This window comes from Phasianus colchicus, chromosome 1, assembly GCF_987193195.1.
Source record: "Phasianus colchicus chromosome 1, bPhaCol1.hap1.1, whole genome shotgun sequence".
Taxonomy (NCBI): Eukaryota; Metazoa; Chordata; class Aves; order Galliformes; family Phasianidae; genus Phasianus; species Phasianus colchicus.
Window position 1 is genome coordinate 119,766,910 of NC_143436.1, and position 22,862 is coordinate 119,789,771.

At 39.9% G+C, this 22,862-nt stretch overlaps 1 protein-coding gene across 11 annotated transcripts; it reads left to right on the forward strand.

Moving 5' to 3' along the window:
- The first annotated feature begins 1,547 nt into the window (after positions 1-1,547).
- ACOT9 (acyl-CoA thioesterase 9) lies at positions 1,548-22,443 on the forward strand. 11 transcript variants are annotated; one of them, XM_090124493.1, is made up of 17 exons: positions 1,551-2,270; positions 3,608-3,699; positions 6,406-6,470; positions 7,876-7,921; positions 10,400-10,543; positions 11,236-11,406; positions 11,501-11,538; positions 12,724-12,807; positions 13,385-13,488; positions 14,100-14,173; positions 16,022-16,089; positions 16,878-16,989; positions 18,073-18,163; positions 18,679-18,764; positions 19,596-19,683; positions 19,864-20,014; positions 20,254-22,443. In XM_090124493.1, the coding sequence occupies exons 5-17, from the start codon at positions 10,410-10,412 to the stop codon at positions 20,310-20,312; spliced, it is 1,260 nt and encodes a 419-aa protein (XP_089980619.1). In that variant the 5' UTR covers positions 1,551-2,270; positions 3,608-3,699; positions 6,406-6,470; positions 7,876-7,921; positions 10,400-10,409; the 3' UTR covers positions 20,313-22,443. The 11 variants fall into 11 exon arrangements, with proteins under 11 accessions (XP_089980632.1, XP_089980619.1, XP_089980602.1 ...); XM_090124492.1 differs by lacking the exon at positions 1,551-2,270 and adding an exon at positions 4,913-4,939; XM_090124476.1 differs by lacking the exons at positions 6,406-6,470; positions 10,400-10,543 and adding an exon at positions 4,913-4,939 and having other exon boundaries at positions 3,573-3,699.
- Positions 22,444-22,862: the final 419 nt, after the last annotated feature.

A 22,862-nucleotide genomic window follows, 5' to 3' on the forward strand; every position in this document is an offset into this window, starting at 1 on the left:
TCCAGGTCTCTCAGCCTTTCAGTCAATAGCCAGTAGAAGATGACATTTGTTCAGGAGGAGATATGGATCTGAAAATCCTGAAAATCTGGCAGGGAGACAACCAAAATGAGCTACCAAAACCAGGTCCAGCCTAACTACAATGGATTTAATGAATAGATGTCTTTTCAACTCCTAGACATAATCTCTCTGGGATCAGAAATGGGGAATGCTGTCTGTCAAAAACAGCACATGAATTGTCTCAACTATTTTTTATTTCATAATGAGGAAGTAATACACTCTTCCTGTTGTGTAAGAGCAGAAAGTGCCTGGTTTCTTTCATTTTCAAGTCAGAAGAGTTGTGATTTTAGAAGTTTCAGAGAAAACAAACAAACAAACAAACAAACAAACAAAACAATCAAACAAACAAACCCACATTTTCCAGCCTGAACGTTTTTGAGTCTTGGTCTAAGTAGCTTAGAAATATGCTGACTTTGTGTTAACCCAGTTGATTGGAGTTAGATTTCAAACTCACAAGGCACAAGAATAAAATACTGTAAGAACTCCTAGCCTCAAAAATAGTTTTATGAATCAGTAGCAAATACAGAAAAAAACAACTCAACAACCCTACTCCACCTCATAAAAAAACCCTACTCATGATTAAGATATCAAGATCTCAGAGCTTATGATGTAGTGTTACCACTGGTATTTTTTTCAGTGTAAAAGCAAGCATATTTAACAAAGAGGTTCTACAAGAACTCAGTTTTGTGAGTAAATCTGGCTGCTGAGCTTTGTACTTTTGAAGCAGCTTCTAACACTTGCCTCAGGTCCATTTGCCTTTAAGAATGTTTCATGTCATCTTAGAATCACAGAATGAGTCACCAGGGACCCTAAAGATCATCTAGTTCCACCCTCCCCTGCTGTGGGCAGGGACACATTCCACTAGTTTCGTTTCTCAGTTGCTGATGTCACTCTTGATGTAGCAGAAATCGATACCTAAACTCCAGATGATTTCCTGAGGGCTCAGTCAGCCTATTTATTTGTACTTCTGATGGGAATTAGTGTAAGTGTCCTGGTATTAACTGGTATTAATACAAGCATATGAGGCGCTATGTATTTTTCTAAGGCATGTTTTCCACACAGAGACAGAAGCCCAGTCTGGTCTCAGCCCGCAGGAAACAGTCATGCTGATTCCCCAGGATCCTTCAATGGTGATGTGATCAAACATTTGATTCAGAGAGTTGGGAAGCTCAGCTTGACACTTCCACTGACAACATGTTTTTCAGTTGCATCTAATTGTCTGAATTTTCTCCTCTGTTGAAGGCTGGAGGGAAAGGCTCAAAGCGTGGGCACCAGCTTTCTTTTCTTGCTTTCCACTAATCAAACTCTTCAATTTTTGATTTTTTCAATTGCTGGAAGTTTCCTCAAATTACTAAATTAGTGCCTCTCTTATGACTTGTTGTTTATAATAAATAAAGAAGGATAAGAAAAGCTCAGCTGCACTAAAATGCAGTGAGTTAATTTTTTTTTTTTTAATTACAGTATTGTTTACAAGTATTTCTGTCCAAATCATATCTCTTTGTCAGATCTCCAGAGCAAAGTACAGACAATGCATAATCAGATAATACTCAGTGTTGATCTGTTATTTTTCCTGACTAGTGTGAGGGCAGCATTCAGGATTCTCTGAGCATTTCACTTGGCTATTTTGTTGTTGTTGTTGCTAATACTCAGAATTGATATTTATGAGTTCACAGTTGCTTTCAGATATTTTTTTCAAGCAACCTACAGTTTATCAACACTGGCAAAAATGGCCATTTATATCAGAGAGGTACGGAAATATTGTGGTAGTACTGCTCAGAATATAGGGTAAATGCAGAATTAACAAGTCCATGCAATTAAAGTGCAATTAAAGAGAAACGAATATCCATATACTAGAAACACAAGGAGCGTTACTCTGCGCTATTGCTTTTGAAGACGTATCACAGAATCAGAGAATCACAGAACGGTTTGGGTTGGTGGGAGCTCAAAGCCCACCCAGCTCCAACCCCAGCCGTGGGCACGGCTGCCCCATAGCAGCTCAGCCTGCCCAGGGCCCCATCCAGCCCTGCCTTGAGCGCCCGCCACCCCCCTGCCTGGGGGCGGGAGCACCCCAGCGGAAGGGCCGCGCAAGAGCACTGGCGCGCCGTCCAGCCGCGCCTCTATGGTTCTGGAGGACCGCGTGCCTGGGGCAGGCGTGGCGCCGCGGCGGTGCCTAGCCACGGTGGGGACGTGGGGAGCACCATGCTGGCCGCGCGGTAAGGCTGCCCCGCGGCGCGGGCAGGGCAGGGCAGGGCAGGGCAGGGCAGGGCAGGGGGGCCATACCTCCCCCCCGTTACCGTGCGGTTCGCCGGCTGTGGGGGACGGGCTGTGGTGGAGCGGGATGCGTCCCGTGGCTCCTAACGGCAGGGCTGGGCGCGGTCGCCGGCTGCGGTTGTAGTGGGGGAACGTGGGAGCGGGCAGCGGGCTGTGAGATGAGAGGTAACAGGTCGGCTGCTGGCCGGGCTGTGGGAGGGGAGCTTAGCCCCGAAGCTGGGTCCTTACGGAGGGCTGTGCCGTCACTACCGCTCCGATCGCTGTGTGTGGGAGTCTGCGGAGCTTTTTGCTCCCCGGCCCCGGCTTAAGGCACTGGCAGCCCCCGTGCCTTGCCAGGAGGACACAGTTCTATCCGGGGTTTATTCCTTTATCCCTGTGCTGTGTTGTCACCGTTCTGCTTGCTGTGCTGCCTGGTTGAGCAGTCGGTGAATTGCAGGGTGTGTTATGTTCTGTGAAAGGTCTCATGGTTGTCCCTTTCTGCTGAGCAGCTAAGGGATAATCCTGCTCTTTGGGCTTGTTCAGTGTTGCACCCGTACCGAGCCACGAGCAGGAGCAGCAGGGTTAGCTGAGTGGCGCTGAGTTGGAGGCTGTGTGATTGGCACCTCAGGGTACCCCACCTTACACTGCTGTGCATTCCAGCCCCATGCAGGCAAAGCGTATGTTTAGGCTCGTGGCTGATTTTCCAGATCCTGTCTGTGTCAGGATGCCTGTGGTGTAAAAGTTTGCGTTTAGTCTGAGCTGGTTGTCCTAGGGCATCAGAGAATCATACAGACGTGGAATGGTTTAGGTTGGAAGAGACACTAAAGCCACCCAGCCCCAACCCCTGCCATGGGCAGGGCTGCTCCCCACCAGCTCAGCTGCCCAGGGCCCCATCCAACCTGGTTTGGAGCTCCTGCAGGGATGGGGCACCACAGCTTCTCTGGGCAGCTGTGCCAGTACCTCACCACCCTCTCAAGGAAAAATTTCCCCCTGATATCTAATTTAAATTTCTCATCTATTTAAAAATCATTCCCTCTTGCCCTGTCTACCCACGTAAAAACAAAATGATTTCCCTCCTGCTTCTGAACAGTCACAGTCAATATTCACCTCAGTGAATCATTCATCCTTCCTGTTTGCAGACGGCAGCAGCTGGCTTGAATTGCTGTATAGATTATATCTGGTTCTAAAAATCAGACTAAAAGAAGACATGGGGGTTCTGAAGTAATCGGTGCCATTCCAAAGTAAATCTTATATTATTCTCGCAGCCTTAAAACTAATCACACTGAATTCCTCCACGTAGGTTGTACACCATGCGGAAACTTCCTTCTCTTCTGTCTAGAACACTGGTGTCTGGGACCAATGGCTCACCATTGCTTCCAGACATGGCTGAAGGTAAAGTAATTGCCTGTATTTTGAAAGATTTACAAGAGTTTCTCAGCAGCTTACTTTGTTTATATGGTTTGTGTACACTGTGAACTGGCATGCCATTGATTCTTATGTTACAAATGTTTAGAAAGAGTCAGAAAATTACTGCATGTTTTTGGAGATATGTGGCAACAAGCACGTGTAGGTCACTAAAGTTACAGATTTCTGAATCTTTAGTCTTGGAACAGCAAGCAATTCTATTTGGAGGAACAAATCTACATAGAAAGTCAGTGCAATAAACAAGGTGCCAAAGCACCTGAGTAGAATGGCCAGAAGACAGAGGAACTGAGTGGAAACGAGTCATGCAGAACTTTTAAGTTGTCAGTACTGCTAATTTTATAAAGTTAGAGAAACCCATTAATCTGATTAGCATGATTGCCTTGTGGAAATGCACTCAAAGCTCAATAGAGCTTTGTGTGGAAAGATTGTTTTAACACTCTGCTGCTAATAAACCATAGTGTTGCTGTTTCAGAAGCATTAAAAATGTGTGCTTGCATTCTTATCCCATGTACTGAGAAACAGGGAGGAGGAAGAGCACTGAAAATAGATACAAACTATTTCATAGTGGACTTCTGCCTATTTCTGATACTTTTTTTCCCCCTTTATTCTAAACAGAAACCCCAGGTTATCCAGTTAAAGAGAAGATGAGTGTTTTCAGTTGTTAGATAGCTTTTCTTCAGTATTTCTTAGAGATAGTAATTTGAGAGGTTAAAGGAGAGAAGCAAGGATACAGGACATCACATAATTGCAAATACTGCCATGCTCTTTTATTTGGATGTTTTGTGATTATATCACCTAGGAGGCCTGTAAAAGTAACAAAGCTATTCTGACCTTGCCTCCATATTGGCTCTAAGGAATACTAATATTTTTTGGACTATAATGACAGTAAATATTTCAGGTTCTGATCTAAAACTGTAGCATTTAAAGAATGTTATGCAAGCTTCTGTTGATAAGTTAACTAGTTTCCTTGAATTTGGTAACTCAGTTGAAATCACAAAGGTATTAGCTATAAATCTTTGGCCACGTGCAAGGACAAATTGCTTACAGTTGCTTACTAAACTTCAGGCCAATCTAATTAAATGGAGTTAAAGCAGGTAAAATAATTAAGTAAACCCTTAATACATGTAATTTCCATTGTTTCTTTTAGTTGTTAATCTAACCTGTGTTTTCCACTCCACAGGACACTTACCCATTCATGTGAATAATGGTGTGTTGTGGTAACCTGTATATATTTTAATATTTGCTAAAATGCTAAACTTCCTTAGCTACTGTTTTTGCCTTACTTTCAGCGTTCTTGAAAAGTGAAAACCTCTTCTTTTCTGTTGACTTGCTTAAACCCCCCTTTGCCTTCTTTAAGGTTGTTGGTCATGACAAGTGAGTGGCTCTGGTCATCTTTGTGACTGTTGTACTAGACCTGTGTTGTTTCTGATGGCATGCTGGATAACACATTTTTAACTGCCTTGTGGGATACAAAATCTCTTACGTAGCAGCTCCTGCAGTACTTAGCTTCATGTTAGATGTTTGAGTGAAGAAGGCTGTCAGTCATACAGACGCAGTGGATGTCTTCGTCTTTCCCAGAAGGCCAGACCAAGCTCTGCACCAGATCTGGTGGTAAAATGTCTCCTGGTGATGTGCCTCAACCTGGGGAGTCTCCTGCATGAGGGAGTGGAGATGGCAGAGGTGGATGCAGTGAGCTTATCCAGCAGCCCTCATGTACTTTGTTACTGTACTGCACGGCTTAAACAAACTCAGGCCCTGCTGCTCTGGCTTTAATGATCTAGTGACCACAGATGAGGAATTAGTGTGAAATACACAATGTATATAATCCCAATAATAAGGGATACAATCCATTTGTTGCAATTGTTATGTGTGTCTGAGATATTTGCCAATTAAAAAAAAAAAAAAGTGTATGGATTTTTATGCTTAATTTCTTAATTCTTTGTTATAAAATAATTGACATCTAGAAAAGCAGTGTAGTTTTCCCAGGGAAAAAAGAGAAGAAATATATGCTTATGAGCCTGTAAAATGGACTAGATATAGATTGGCAACATCTTAGAAACCCTTTCACAATATATCCTCTTATTGTTAAAACAACAATTATGTGGTTTCAGCTTGGCAAATGTATGCCTAAAATTGAAATCAGAAGTAGTAAATGAGACTAACAGTGTATATACATGTTTGCAGGTTTGGACCCACAATATTTCAGAGCTTTTTACCTCTCTAAAGCTGACAAGGAAGATGAACCTAGTTTAAACCAAGACAGAGAAAGTACTGTTTATTCCCTTTTCATCCCTGCACAGCCCACACACTATTGGAAATTGGAGGTTTTGTGTTCTAGAAGCTAAAACAGTGTTTCTGCTAACATTGGATTAATCAGTGCATGCTATGGCAGCTTCACAGGTGGAGTGTGAGTAACAGGAAAGTAGCCCTTATTATGTAAGCAAGCCTGCTGCTTCTTGAGGAAAAGAAGTCAGAACTTCCTGCCTCTTCAAAAAAAAGAAAAAAAAATCAACTCTTCAATTTCCAATCTTTTTTTTTTTTTAATTGACAGTTTGTTGTTGGAATTAGTAGTAGGACTCATTTCAAAACATTTTTAGCTTGGTTTCCCAAATAAATGAGGCCTAAATAATCTGTTTTTTTTTTGTCTGTCTTCTTGTCCCCTTCTTCTTCCAGAACTCTTTGTTGCTTGGTGCCAGCAAAAGTAGATGAGCACAAATCTCGAACCGTGTGTCCAGAAGGTTTGTGGAAATTGCCTTTTGAATCAGGGATCACGAGGGTCCTAGAGCTAGTGTTGCAGGTTGGCTCAGTGACCTGATGACAGTTGGCAAGTACCTGGCCTCTGTATGTATGGCAGCTGGCTGTCAGCCTGGCATAGCTCTGGGCTGACCACAGGGCTGGTGCTTGATTGGAGGGTGAGAAAACAGATCCAGGGAGTATGCAGAGGGGAGCTGAGGGTGCTGCAGGTAAGGAATGAATGAAGGGCTCTGTGATTTAAATTTGTAGGGAATCAGGCTTACTCCAGAGTTTGGTAGACAGCTAGCTGATCTGTGTGAATATTCACAGAAGTGTAGGGATTGGAAGGAACTTCTGGAGATCATCTAGTCCAGCCCCCAGGCATTCAGTTTGTAGTGTGCAAGGTCTGATGGTGTCTCATAAAAATAATCAGCTCATGAGTCATTAGCAGCCTGCTTTCTGTTTCCTTGGGAATGTTTTTTTTTCTTTTTTTGATAGCCCCTCCCTGATGTGTCAGCAACTATTTTGTCATAGTATTTCAACCCTCTTCTGTAAGCATCTGTGCTATCCAATTCTTAAATTTCTTTTTTTTTCTTCTGAATTTGGGAATTTTTGCTACTTGTTTTAGATGTTTCCAAGTAGCATACATTCACCTGCCTAACAGTGATGGAGAATTGTCATAGATGTGATGAGACCCTAGCTCACTTAATAGTCCTATCTAATGAAAGGGTAGAATAACTCTCTAAGTGGATTATTCTTGAAATTTAGGAAAGTCTTAGGCAGAGCTAATATTAACACAGATAGTGTAGATAATGTGGTAAGCAATTTTACAGAGCTCTCTTCAGTGCTTTTCTTTAAGGCTGCTAGAAATTTAAGCTATAGAGTCTTCCTGGTAATAGCCAGTGTGCTGGCAATGCCTGCCCTTCATGGGTAGATCTAGCTTAAAATGATCTTTTTTCACTGTCTCCCAGCTGCACTATTCTTTTTATGGTCCTTTTATGACTTTCTGATCTGTGTTATCTTTGTTTTCTGTTTATGTTTAGGCTAAAATATTTTCACGTGAGAATTCAGTGATCTGGTCTTGATCTGCTCTTTCTTTCATTCAGCTGTTAATTAGCACTGCGGGCATTCGATTGCATTAAGAATGCATTCTCAAAATGCATTCTTTGTTGGCTGTATAAAATAAGCTACAGAATCGTGTTACTCAACCTATTATTGTAATACACCTACTAACAGCATTGGTGGATTTGGCCAAACGTTCTTTTTTTCAGGCTACTACTTGCATGAATTTGCTTAATTTTCTTATTCTGGGATGAGGATTGTGCTTTTTAGCACCAAGTAACCTCACATTCATTACGTGCAGAACCAAGCTTGGTTTGCTTTGATTTTCTTTTGTTTGTTTTGTTTCAGTGAGAAGCAGATTGAGGGATATAGTGGGAGCATCTACCAACTGGAGGTACAGTGTATATTGAACATATTTTACTTTATTTCTTAAACCCTGAGGGAGCACAAAGTTGTGGTATTAGAAATAATAATAATCGTGAGGTGATGGGAAGAAAACAAGATTGAAACTAAAAAGTAATGCAAACAAAGTTTCAAATTGTTACTTTGTGAATCACAAACTTCTTGGATTTCTCTGGCAAATCTTCCGCACCAAGGGAACAAAATACATGAGCTTGATGCTTACAAGATTCTCCTGTTAACTTGGAATCTGATGGAAATTTAAAAGCGTTAGAGCTGTACTAGAAACGTTATGTTGCAATTTTCTCTTATCTCTTGGTGGATTATCCCCATGGTGGATTTATGCTGTACTGGATTTGTAGGCAACTGAGTTGGTTCTGCTTGGAGCAGGCTGTGCTGTGAATGGCCTGGCTGCATCCATGCAGCCATAAGAGTGTAACCTTGGGGCCTGTGCTCTCCATTTGGGAGTATCTGGGGCATTTTCTCTCTCTCTGCTGTAACTTAACTGTAGATTAATTTACATTTCATTTGCGTCATCTTAAGTTTTGCCTTTATCCAGGCTACCTGCCTCCCCCTCTACTATCTTGGATAAGCCAGAGTTTATTATAATCCTGTAGCTCTGAAGAGTTCTGAATAAATCAGTGTAGCAATCAGGGGAGATTTTGTTGCTGATTGGTTGGTTCCATGTTTATTTTCCTGATCACTGATTTTCTTATGACTATATTTGCTGAGCTCATTTCACACTTAGTGCACTGATAAGGAAATGTGGAGAGGCTTGCCTCGGTGGAGTAACTGATATATCCTCGCACTCAGCTAGTTTTATCTGAGCAGTATTATAGGCACACTGAAGAAAATACCTGTGGGGCTGGTTTTTAGTTGGTAGAACTGATAACCAAGTATGGTGGGGCTTAAAATTTGTGGTAGGTCACCTGATAATGCGTTGAGAAGTTGATAGAAGTCTTCCCCTCAGCCCAGAATGGCTAAGGAGGAAATGTGCTATATAAATACTGTCTGAGGGTCAAAGCCTTACGAGGCTCTGGACAGATCTAATTCTCTATCGTTTCTTTTCCCCCCACTGACACCCAGTCTGAAAGGAGAGCTGGCTGAAGCCAGGATCACCACAGCAGTGTTTTTCTTATATAGGCACATTTCTTGTGCTGTCTAAAATACAACATAAGTGGTTTGCAGGGCACTGTACACTTCAGCTGTCATGCAGAAGTAAGGTCGTGGGGCCCATAGTTGGGAGTGCTGGAGAATGACAGGCTTGCTGTGTGGGAAGGTTTGTATGTAAGAAGGCCTGTAAAATTGGTCTGGAATACAGGCTAATGTCAGATTAATGGGATGACTACATGAACTGTAATGAGGTCTAATGTAAAATTGTAGCCATTTCAGAAACAAATAGTGTCATTTTGCAGAATGTTTTGGGCAGTTATTAGCTACTACTTAAATTGATTATTATTGCTGTATGACTGATACTGCAGTAGGTAGAAGTATTATCAGTTGAAAAATATTATTGCCTTGAGCTCAATAGTTCTGTATATTGAAGAGTACATTCTGAAGCTGAAGTTCTGCTGCTGACTCAAAGGAGCCTGGAAGGCACTGGTGAAAACGGAATGTAGTTGGAATTTTGTTTTTCATGTGCTTGTGGGCAAATTTTTGATTGCTTCTGATTAATTTCTCTTAAACCTTTCACTGAAATTGAAAGAATACAAATATTTTTTTTTAAAAAAAGCTAACGTAAAGGTGTATGATCTTGGATACTGCACCTTTTCTTGGTCAACTGGAATATTCCATTTCTACACAATGGTGTGTAGAAATGTGGTATAACTTAGAAAATAGTAGATTTAGAGTGGGTTGTTATCTTCTCTCTTTTTCTGAAGTCTGTGGTAGTCATGTTGCCCAAATGAGGTAAAACATTTCATTTTTTTTAAACACTAAAAAGAAAAAAGACACTTTTTACTAAACTTCTACTGTTTTTGATTATGTAGTATTACTGCTTTCTTCCTCTCCTCAAACGTAAAAACCCAAGCCAAAAAAGTCATTATCTCACAGTATGATTAGTACTGAAAATTAGTTCAAAGCCAAAACTTAAGAAAAACTTTTTTTTTTTGGTGAAAAAGTTCTTCCTTTTTTATTTTTATTTATTTTTATTTTTTTAATTTATATATTTTTAATTGACTTTGCTAAAGGGAATGACACTCAAATCACAGCAATGCAGCATGCACTACTGAATGAATGGCACATATCCACTACAAGTTTACAATTAAGTTTGGTTAGTGTTTTATGCCTTCTCATGTACCGTGAAGTGAAATAAGTTAATAGTTGTGCATACATGTCTTGCTTTACATCTGAAATATCGTGTGCTTAACCCTGAGTTTTCTAATGTTTTATTGCTGATTCAAAGGATGTTGTGAACTACTTGCTTTATGCAGTTAGGCTGCACTATTAAGGTGAGGATGTTTTGGATGAACAGGTAAGAGAATATGATGGGCAAGGTTGTTGCATCACAGATGATTGTGCAAGGAATCAGCCTGGAAGATTTGAAGGAAATGACAGTAAGTTGGCTGCGCTGCCTTGTGAGACTTGCAGCTCCTTTGGACACGGAGGGGTTGGAAAAGTAACTGAATTATTGCTCCCTTTTCTGTATTATTTCTTTTTTACAACTTTCCAGTTTAGCTGTAAGATAACTGAATAGAAAGGGAAATACCTAGATTAATTCTCAATTTTTTTGTGTGCTGGTTAAGTTTGTGCTGCATGAATTGATGCTGAGAGGGAAGAAATCATCTGTAGATAACAGCAATTCTTAGCAGATTAGTTCTCTTAGTTCTTAGTACTAACCAGTACGTCTCCTTTACTTCTTGGGTGAGATTCTAAGTTGACAGTCCTCTAAAACTGATGGGGTAGGAAGAGTTGTAGTACAGTAGCTATGGAAGACATGATAGGCACAAAACATTACAGCTTCAATTATATGTAAGCTATGTTTTTTGTTTTTTGTTTTTTTTAAACTAAGTTGTTCTCAAGGAGAATCAGTTTTGTAGCACTCAGAATTGGATGTGTTTTGTTCATCTCTTTATTGTAAAGTATATGCTTGCCACTGATAGATGAGACTGCTTAAACCTTTCCTTCAGTAATCTTGCTTTGTAAATTAATTTATGTGCCTTTTGCTTTCTTCTAAAGACACACTTGTTTTGCCTTAGAATGTTCAATTATTTTTTGTTTTTCTTTTGGTTATGTGAGATCTGTTAGCTAGGGTTTCAGCTATCGAGTATACTGTTGTCATAATCCAGAGAGTGTATGTTTCCTTGCCAGAGATCATGTGCAAGCAATGCAAGAAAGAAAAGCTCTTCACACATTACTGGCAAAACGGCAAGAAGATCTCCCTCCTAGAAGAATGAAAGATAGCTACTTGGAAGTTCTTCTGCCTCTAGGAAGCCAACCTGAAATACGAGAGAAGTATCTGAATGTACACAACAGTGTAAGGTAACAAAGCAAGTATATTACACCTACAATAAAGTGTTAACTTTGATGTAGTATGGATTCATTTATTTAATTATAAAAAAAATGTATCTTACAGGTTTGGAAGAATACTTGAAGATCTTGACAGTTTAGGAGGTGTGTATGTGAGCCTGTGAAAAGAATATGGTAATAATGCAAAGAGAGTAAGTTTGAGTACTGCTTGCTATAATACTATATGTCCATGGAGAGGGGATCACATCAATATGATGTCCTTCTCTAGGGAGAAGAAAAAAAAGATACCAATACTGAAAGAGATGGAAATCCCAGAATCATAGGGTTTGGAAGGGACCTCTGGAGATCACCTAGCCCAACCTCCTGCTAAAGCAGGTTCCCTAAGCACATGAAGGCATAGGGGCATTGGACCACCTGCAGAGAAGGAGACTTCACCACCTCTCTGGGCAGCTTATTCTGATCAACTCATAAGATTTTGTCTTTGGCAATGGGATTCTGATAAATCCCATTCAGACTCTTATTAACTGAATTGATGCCATGACTGATAGGCATAAAAGTTGTTAGAATTAGGGAATTCTAGGAAAAGAAAACCTTGCATTTCCTGGATATCTCCTGGACAGAGATCTTTTATCTCATTAAGTACGAAGAAATAATTTTGAAAACTGTACTGAATGAGAATCAATTGAATATTAAGAAAAATATCTTTGCAACATTGTTACTCTGAGTCTGTTTACTTGCATGTACTCTTCTGAGCAAAGTTAATTGAGTTAAATAGTCATTTGGTGGCAGATATTACAGTGTGATAAATACTTCCAAGTATGACTTTATGCCTGTGAAGCGTAGTTTATCTAATCTGTACATCTTTAAAAGAATCAATATTTGAAAACAAGTCCTCAGGTAGTATGTTTCCCTGAACAACCTGCGTGAAATCAAAATAGGCAGTGAGAAGGTTATGAAGGATCTGTGGCAGACAGCTGCAGGGATAAGGGAACAGATGAGGTGGGAATGGAAGGAGTGGAGTAACAGGTTGATTTAAATTTCTCTTTATAGTAAGTAAATATGTATATAACTGACACAGCTGCTAAATTACTGCCTTTTTTTTTTTAATAGCAATCCCATGAATTATACACATGAAAATGTGGATGTTGTGCACTCCTGTAATATGATACTTCAGTTTGTGTTTTGTAGGTGCTGCTTATGCTTCACAAAGATGGTTTTGATCTCTTTTGCTAAAGTTCTTGTTTAAAAAACAAAACAAAACAAAGAACAAACAAACAACAACAAAACTCAAGAAAACTAAGATCTGACTCCATTTTGGTCTCTTCACAGTTCTTATTTGCTACACTCACACCAAGCAGGAAATGCAGCCGAGGTCTCCCTTATCCATAGTTACAGCCCTGGTAGATAAAATCAGTAAGTGGCAATTCGTTCAGTAGAAACATTTTCATCTGTTTATCTTAGTTGCTCAGCAGCTACTGTGTTGCCATGATTGTTACTGAGGATAACTTCTTCCCTCTCCTACTGAATTCACTTTATTCTGGTTTGGCTTTGAATTCTGGAATGCTTAGGGTTTTCTTGAAGGGAGGAACAGAAGAGGATGCTTGTCAGAATTTCATATTTCCCTACCTTTAAAAACACAACTTTATTGTCTCCTGCGCTTCTGTGTTTGGTTTCGTATTAGCATGTGCATTTCTTAGCTTTGTTATTAAACAGTGTTTGTTCTGGTGGAGCTGGGCCTCACTCCTGTCACGTTCTGCTGAACCCCTCTGTGGGTCAGCCATCTGTCTGACAGATGCATGCTTGTTTCCTCTTTTTGTTTTAGTAAAAACAGGTAAAGCAGAAACTGCAGTGTTGTCCTTTGCAGCTCCTGTCTTTTCTGACTTCATGTGCTGCTTACGTAACACAGAAACACGCATCCTAGAAAAAACATTCTTTCTAATATTAGATATGAGTGAGTTGTCCCCAGCAATGTCCAATGTTTGTCTTGTAGATTTGTGCAAGAAAGTCATATATCCGGACTGTGACATCAAATTTACAGGCAATGTTTCTTGGGTTGGGAAGACCTCAATGGAAGTGAAGATGCACATGTTGCAGGTTAGTTCCTGTGCCTTCTCTCTCTGCTATGACAGTCACAAGTTGCTGCAGAGTGAGTTCTGGGTGATTACATTAGCAGTCTTAATTACATTTTCTAAAATGACCAAGATGATTTCCATTGGTCTAGGTGCGGCAAGGTACTCTTCAGTACATTAATTTTTCTTAAGCAGCATTTTCTAATTAACTTTGAGAACGGTATATTCATAAAGACAAAATGGGTGGCTCTAATGTAGAAAATAATGTTACACACTGCATCCCAGTGCTTAGAGTGGTGCCAGTTTGGCATTGATAACAAATTGTTGTATTGGCGTTTCTCAGAATAAAAGGTAAGTCATTTTACAGTGCCTATGTTGATTTTGTTCTATTTTATTTATTTTATATTTTTCCCAGATGCAAATAGTAGATAATTAGCATTCTTCTGCTTAATGTTTTTGTTGCAGAATTCCTGAGGCTGGAGTTTTGTGTTCTTTTCTGTTTGACTTTTTGTGAGAGGTTTTAGATGACAAACTGAAAGTTAAGTGCAGTTGCATAGGTGATGTCAGCTGAATAGCTTGCTAGAAACCTTTTGTAATTTAAGAATTTAAGATATAATTGTTTCCTGTCTCTCTCAGCTACACGATGGTGATTACAGCCCTGTGTTAGATGCAACCTTTGTCATGGTGGCCAGGGATCCAGAAAACAAACGGTAATTTGTAGGACAAAGAAACAGTCTTAACAGACTGCTATTGTGGTGAAAGTGTGAAACATGGCAGCTGTGTATGTGTGAAGCTGTGCAGAGTGGGCTATAAATGAATTGTATAGTTGATATATCCTCTTGGCAAATGCTACTTTGCTAGAGCAAGCTTCAGAGCATTGAATTTAGGAATCAGATGACACTAGGAATTGCTCCTAGCCATGTGGTCTGTCCCTTTTTAGTGTCAATTTTCCTCTGTTTGAATGACTGTCCTCATGAAAACAGAAACTCCCATGTGTTATGCAGTGATAGAATTAATTGCTTTCTTGCCTAAAAACTGAAAGATTGAGTCTCAGTGGTTCAGAGCCTCAGAGTAGTTGAGGCTGACAGGGCCATCTGGCTCCAACTGACCCAACCTGTGCCCCAGCAGGGACACCACAACAAGGTGCCAGGCCCACATCCAGGCAGCTTTTGAATATCTCCAGGGAGAAGACTGCACAGCCTCTGGGCAGCCTGTGCCAGTGCTCCATCCGCTGCACAGCACAAAAGTGCTGCCTGGTGTTCAGCAGGAACCTCCTGTGCTCCTATTTATGCCTCTGGTTGTCGCAATGGGCACCTGCTTTAGAAATGGGTTGAGAACAACTAAGGAGAAATGTGCATGGGTTTATGCAGGTAGCTTAAGTCTTCTTACAGACTTCAGTGGCTGTTCTTCAGGCCAGCTGGCCACAAGCCAACTGTGTTCAGAAAGTATTCAGTGTGAGATAAAAGCCCTTCAAAGAGGTACAGAGTGTGCTAGGTTGGGTATAGTGCCACAGAAGCATGGCTGTGTGGCTTTTGGACCATACCAAACTTGCCTCTCAGCATGTTGGGGCTTTGACAAGAGAACTGATGGAGAGGGGTCCTGAGCTGGAAAGAGAGAGAATGAGCTGTGCAATAGATGCAGGGGCTGGTGTGTCCCAACGATCCAACATTACAACAAACCAGGGGAAAAGAGCAGGCAGTTCCAAGTGAGAAGTCTCCTGCAGGCTTTTTGTTACCAAAAGATAAAGACTGAGGGTAGAGATGAATTACTTGGCAGATTTGCATGTTTCTGTGTGTATGTATGTGTATGTATATGAGTGTGTGTGTCTAAACATATATTCTGAGCATTTGTTTATATATATGTTTAAAATACAAAAAAATAATCTGTGGAAATTACAGGGATGAATGGGTCTTGAAAATAAGCTTTTGCCTTGCCTTGTGAAAAGGAATAATTAAGCTTTTTACAACTACGTTAAAGTATATTTATTTGTTCAGTTAAACAGACATAGGAATTAGGACTCAAGGCAGCCTCACATCATCTTCTTTGATAAGCAGTGCACATGTAAACAGCTTTTGGCTGTTGATAAGGCTGTCATGGAATGTGTAGATTATAAGAAATTTTGCTAGCTACAGCACTATGTTGTTTCTATTCCAAAAGGAATGTTACTGTTAAGTTTTGTGCACCTGTTTTAGACTGTGCTAGATCACAACTTCTTCAGAAAACTGTTGAGAAACTCAGCAAATACTTTGATCTTCCACATAATCTGTGGATACAGGTTTAGCTCCTTAAGAAGCATTGCTGCATTAGTTATTTTTTCTTAATTATGCTTGATTGTGGTTGGCTCACTTCACTGCCTCTTCAGGACTGAGGTGAATGTGATGTACTGTGAGCAGCTGCCATACTATGAAATAATAGAGTTTACTTCTGTGATATAATCTGAAGTACATCTTTTAATCTTATAGCATGTTTGTAAACACAAATGTGTTTACACTTAAAATGTTTTCATGGGACAAACTCTTTTATAGTCTGTAACTTACCAAATAAGTCTCTGTCCACAGGCCAGCCTTTGTTAATCCACTTGTTCCTGAGAGCCCTGAGGAAGAAGAAATCTTCAAGCAAGGAGAATGTATGTTGTATTTCTTATCAGAATGCAATTTTGCCTCAGCTCCAGTTTAGTAGCTGGAAGGAAATAAGCTGCAGAAGTTCTGCTTCTTACAAATGGTCCTAATTTGTTTAAAACCAATTTTTTTTGTCATGTCTCTTGTGTCAATATTGCTGAGAGTTTCAAAGCCTGCTGTCTCATTTTTGGAAGCTCTTTAGCTAAACTGATGGGCAAGGATGCTCCTGGTGTACACTGCCCCCCACGCTTCTATTTCCAGGCTGCTACCTTGATGTCAGCACTGAGAGGAACGTGGGCTTAGTGGTTAGTTGGTTGTCCCCATGGTGGGTCTGCTGGAGTACATCACAGCTCCTTTTCTGTCTGGGTGCCCGTGAACCTTTAGGAAAGGCACTAAGAAAATAGAGGGAAGAGTAGAAGTAGTGTAGCTGCATCTTTTTTTTTTTTTTAATCACAAATTTCCATTTGTGTACCATTGGCAAAACCTGAGGAAAGTTGTTTTTTTCTGTAGTGTTCCTTGCTTGATATGTCTTTCTGTTCTTCAGGTAGAGTACTTAAATTCCCTGTAAGAGGTGTGGATATTATTCAAGAGGTCTTTATTTTTTCTTAGTTGCAGTCAGTTCTAAAAGCTAAATTTCTATTTTGAGTCTAGTAATGTGAATCTCTAGCTTTTAATTTAACGGAGGAAAAAAAGAGAGGAAAGTCAATTGATTCAGATTAAAATCTCCAGAGCCAAATCAAGTAGCTTGTTTTCTTTTTCCTTTGAATTCTAATATACCAATGTATTTTCTGCTTAGTGAACAAGTTGAAGAGGATTGATTTCAGCACTGCTTCCTTACTGAAAATGGCTCCCACTGCAGAAGAAAGAAATGTCATTCATGACATATTCCTTAATACACTGGACACAAAGTAAGGAAGGGAAGGGTGGAGGAGAAAGAAAGTCTCAAGAAAGAAAAGTAATGCATGTTTTGAGTGGGCTGTTTGTGGGTAGTCTGGTATGAAGTCATACATTTTGCTTTCCCATTTCACCATTTTAACTCTGGGGCATTTTACTTGGAAATGCAGGCACAAACTTTCATATCCAATCTACACTTCTTGAAAGAGTCCTTCATCATCCAGGAGTGTTAGCTGTGCTAAGCTGATGGAAGTGTTAGCACAAAGAACTTTTGAGCAAGCTGTTACGAATAATCTCAAGGAAAGAGGTTAATGATGTTTATCCAAATAAGGGAATTGGATGGTTTTACAGCTGTGTGACTTGCACAATGCAGGAGTTTTCTGCATTGACAGAAAAACCTCTTTCAGGGCAGGACTTGACCATATTTAAATCAGGTAACCTCATGATGCAATTAAGGTATAATACCTGCCAACACTTTTGGAATGAGATTTCTGTGAAATTGTCCAGTGCACGTGGTTGTAGAAAAATGTGCAATAACACCAGTGCACTGTTGTATTTGTGGATAATTTCTTTACCTTACTAGCATTATACAATTGTTACGTTTTGAGCTGTTTACCACAGTGAGACATACCTTCCATTAAAACGAACAGCTGTGCTTTGTACACATTCTGCCTGAATTTGAACAGCTCCAACTCTCTATATACTTGATGCTGAATTTCTCTCTGATCTTATTATGTGCTTTTAATTCATGGTGTGACTTAATGAGCAATGTAGAGCTTTTGTGGAGAAGTGTATGCTTTGTGACTATCTTTTCTTTCATGTACATTTTTCTTGTTGAGATTGATGGTTCACATGGGCTTGGACATGAGCAGACATTTCTGCAAGATGAGAAGTGTAGGCTTTATGATGCCATAACAAATCAAGAGTATCGTTTTAGATAAGGCTTCAGGATCAGTTGGAGCTGCTTTCAGTGACAGCATTTCTTGGTGGTTGTGGTTTTTTTTTGTGTGTGTGTGCATGTGCATTTGCTTCTTGTGCATTTCTGACTTTCTGCATTCTGTTAATGTAGGTTATAAAGTGTATTGTCTCATCCATAGGACAGTAAGTTTTCGGAGTCGTATATTGCCACCCAATTCAGTGTGGATGGAAGATGCAAAGCTAAAGGGCCTACAGATTTGCCATCCTCAGGTATTTTGAAAAATATGAATAATTTACAAAAACATTTACTTACTGAATTATGATTTGTCTTTTAAGACTACTCAATCCATTATTTTGTTTAGGTTCTGCAGTCCTTCCAGTGTATTTAGATTTTAGTTTCTTTTGCCATTTTTCTACTAATAGAGAAGAAAATCCATAATTTAGAATAGAATAGAAAATATTTATATGGATTCCCACTGCAAAATAGAAGATTTTTCATTGCCTTTTTTTTTCCTACCAGACTGTTCATTTTGTCTAAAGAAAATCATTTGGAAATTACTTAAGTTGGACTTCCAGTTGATGACAGTTTTGAGTTTTTGTCTTATGTTATCAGTCATATGAGTAAAGTTGCCTAGGATATTTGGACTTCTGTGTATGTATTTCAGTAGTGTTCCTCATGCATTCAGAAACTCAGAGTTGAATTGAGATGCAGTCTTCAACACAGCACTTTGAGGAAAAACAGATGTGATATAGCAGTTTGATTTTTTTCTTTTTTCTGTGTGCAGGAGCGGAACATCTTCAACAGGATCTTTGGGGGCTTCCTAATGAGAAAGGCATTTGAACTGGGTTGGGCAACTGCTTGCAGCTATGGGTGAGTTGCAGACTTGCAGTATGTATACGATCATAGAATGGCTTAGCTTGGAAGGGACCTTAAAACCCACTCATTTCAAACCTCCTGCCATGGGCAGGGCTGCCCCCCACCAGCTCAGGCTGCCCAGGGCCCTATCCAACCTGGCCTTGAGCACCTCCAGGGATGAAATCCAGAACATTGTGCACAGTAGATTGATTGGGAAACCATTCTAACCAACCTATTGACATGAATAGAAGAGACCTTCATGTCTTATAGGATATTCCACCATTTGTGTGCAGCACTGTTTTTCTTAGAGTGCCGGTCATGTTTGCGAAGAGATTTATATCTTGTTCCTTGGAGCTTGGTTTTTAAACATGTGAAGATAGAAAATACATCTTTTTTCTGTTTTGCTTTATCTTGCTAAGGTACTGGGATGGACTTCTGAAATTTTCTTTCTGAATGTTTAAATAAACGTTCTGTTAAATAAGTACTGCATCTGCACACAAGAGGAATAGTTTCTGAACAATTTCTAGAAGCAAGTTGTGCTTAGAAAGTATGAATGAGGTCATAACCAAGGCAGATGGTATGAAGATTGTCTAGCAAGTCATAAGGTACAACAATAATGCAGTATTATATCCTTAAAGGATGTGTATTTTTATGCTTGCAAGAGCTTTTGTCCACTTAATTTTGTCTTGGGTGATAGCATAATTCTTTAACACATCCTATGGTCAGCATTTAAATAAAAGCCTTGTTTTCTAGTGGCCATTTATGAAAATGCTGTCAAAGAAATAGTTTTGATTTCTGCTAGCATACCAGCTATTAAAAAGAAAATTTACCCCTTTTCTTGCTCAGGTGTTCCAGACCTTTTATTGTCTCTGTTGATGATATCATGTTTCAGAGGCCAGTTGAGGTTGGATCCTTATTACTGCTTTCTGGACAGGTAGGAGCTAATTTCTCTTAAGTGCAGAAAAGCTTAGGCCTCTTGTTAGCTCTGTTACTCACTGATCACAAACAGCACATTAAAAGAGAGTATGATTTTTCTCTAGTAAAATGAAGTCTACTACAGTTTTTCGGTGTCAGTGATATACTATGAACTATAACTCCTGTCTGAACTGTTTAGGTCTGCTACACAGAAAAAAACTACATCCAGGTTCGAGTCCACAGTGAGGTTTATGATGCAGATACCAGAGAGCACCACACAACCAACATCTTCCATTTCACATTTATGTCAGAGAACGAGGTCCCACGTATTGTCCCCAAAACGTATGGAGGCAAGTATTCAAATAATGCATTGTCATGAGAACTGTGGCAAAGACTTTCTGTTGTAGCACTGATCATCTCATTAGATGAACAATTGGCATTTGAGTAATATAATTATTTCTTGACAAAGGATGCTTATTTTATGCTTTGATGACAATATGGATTGCCTCTTAAGCTTGCCTTTCTGCGTAGTTGCCCAGTGTCAATACTAAGTTCCTCATGTCATTCTCTTTTCTTCACCTTGTTTCAGAGTCCATGTTGTACTTAGATGGGAAGCGACACTTTGCTGCAATCATGAAAGAAATCTGAGAGGCACCGAGTGCTGTGTCAGCTGTGTAAGCAGCATAATGGCTTGGAAGGAACTGTCTGTGAGCCATTTCTGGGGACATGTGCTTGCAGTTCCAAAAACAAGCAAAGCAACTCCCCGCTCCTTTTCAGTGCTGTTTATATATTTGCACATAAATGGCTTTTGTTTTATTCTCTGCTCTTAGGATTTGTTACAATCTACTTTGGCACATCAGTTCTGTTAGGAAACAAGACTGAAAAACTTTAGGTAGATGGCTTCTGTTGACTGCTTTGAAAGATCTCGTTACCCCCCCCCTTGCTTGTCCCCATCTACCTTCTTTCCCTTGGTAGCTCCCTTTTGTGTTTCTCTGAGAGGGGATGGAATTTGTTTCAGAAAAATATCTGCCATCAGTAGATACACACAGCTGACTTGTATTTGCATGTAAATTAGGTTTAAGGTATTCTTTTTGAGGAAGGACACAGGCGTCTGGGCAGCAGCAGAAGCTCAGAAGTTCTAAGTGTGCACGGTGTCCAAGCAGGTGTTTTCAATCAGTTGGGATTTTACAAGACTGTTGCAGCTTCTGGTTTGGATGGTTTCCTGTCCTCATGGGAAGAGTTCTTCTGTGATGAGGTAGCTGGAAGGTCTGTTCTGATGTTCTAGTTTCATACAGCTGGTCCTGTCAGCCTCTTTGAAAAACTTTTTTTTTTCCTTTGCTGTAACTGCATGCTAGTTCTTGAATGAACGATTTCTTACTGCCTGTAGAGTTCTGATTGGTGAGATTGGATAAGGCTGGGAAATGGTATTGTAAAGCAGAATGCTTTGGATTCTTAGGGCTTGGAGGCAGAGAAGTTCTTTAAAGGGCTTTTCCACTTGCACTTACTTGTTGGCTATCAGTCTTGTGCTGGTATTTAGCCTCAGATGGAATTTGCCACCCACTTTGGGCTGTATTCCCCCCCTCAAAAATAGGAATGGCTGTGTTTGATTGATGTAAGAATTATATGTGCAGAGGATCTGTGCTAGCAGATGAGTGAAAATGATGTGACAACACAGATGGATGAAACAAGTTGACAAACTAAATCAGAGGGTCGTGATTTTTATTTCAGTGTAAAAAAGATTTAAAGATTTAGGAGCAGCTTTCCTTGATCCTAGAGGGATAGTGTGAAGTTAATGGCTCTTAAAACTGATTGCTTTTTCTGTAATGAGACTACTACAATAATGATGTTACACATCTGCCTTTTCTTTCTAAGAATTTGTTGCCTGTATTTATAGGCTAGGCAGCTTTCCATTGGCGGAACCAGGGCTGTTATTTCGTCTGGTTGGAATTAATGCGCTGCAGAGATAACAAATTCCTGGCTCCTTAAATTTTTCTCTTTGGTTGCTGATTCATATATCAGTTATTTTCTTTAACGGTTAATGCCACTGTGGGTATGTATTATATTTTCTGTTTTCCTTATTTCTAAAACTCTTTGAAAACTGAATATACTTGACTGACCACACAAGTAGAGAACTGAAATTCTATCCCAGCTTCTTTCTTCCACGCTGCCTATGTCACTGCTCTGTATTCAGAAATAAGCAGGAATGCAGGATATGGAGAGAGAGCTTTCAGAACCAGATGTTATTGCTTCTGACTATCTGCAAGTTTTTATCATTGATCCAGTGGTCCTACATGGCTTGCATCTGCATAGCAATTGTAAGTTAAGGGGGCACCAAATTGTTCCTTTGCCTTTTCTGTTTTATTTAAATATGAAGTTATCATCATTTCTAAATTCAGCTTCTGGGGGGGGTGGGAGAGAAGAAAAGGAGATGGCAGAGTCTGAAGTGAAGCAGGATGGGTGTGTAATAGTTCATGATAACCATTTACTGCAATCACAGTAGTTATAAAGATGTATTTACAGCTATGCAGACCTTGTGTGTTTATATATACATATGTAAAACATGTAAAATGCATCGTTTACTATATAGAAATATAATTTGTTCTTGCATGTTTTTAGTCTGCGGCAGTAACTCCACACTGTCACCCTCTTTGAAAATAGGTAAATGAATCTTGGTTCAAGGAACATTATTTATGCATGTCTCTGTGTACCTGTGTATATGAGATGAAAATTATTTGTTTTTAGATCTTGCATTGAGAATAAAAACATTTTACCATAGTAATTAATGCTAAGTTTGTATTGGAGCCTAATGAGCAACCCCTTGCTGGACTTGGTCTAGAGTTATTAATTGAAAATCTTTGTACTGATAGCTAACATATCTGGCTGGAGCTCTGTAGCAGGAAATAGATGTTTCAGTGCTGTTGTGCCATGGAGTACAGAGAGGAGGGGGGCTGTGGGAGCTGGATGGCCTCCTCTCTGCCCTTCTCAGTTAATGTTGTTGTAAAAGGAGAACTCTGTGATTGGCTGAATGCCCAAAAAGCACTTTGTTTTCAGTGCCTCTATTTTTCTGTGTTTAAAAAACAACCTTCCAGTAACAGCTTCTGGTAGCACCTCTTCAAATATTTGTGATACTGTGGCAGCTAAGTTATAATGTAAACCTGCTGCAGCTCTTAAAGCACTGACCAGTGAGTGAGGGATTTA

What these genes read in the sequence shown, in the direction of transcription:
- ACOT9 (XM_031599309.2), top strand. An exon ending in AGCCCTGGTAGATAAAATCA is followed by an intron (nt 12,808 to 13,384) that starts GTAAGTGGCAAT and finishes TTTGTCTTGTAG; the next exon opens with ATTTGTGCAAGAAAGTCATA. An exon ending in AATCTTCAAGCAAGGAGAAT is followed by an intron (nt 16,090 to 16,877) that starts GTATGTTGTATT and finishes TTTTCTGCTTAG; the next exon opens with TGAACAAGTTGAAGAGGATT.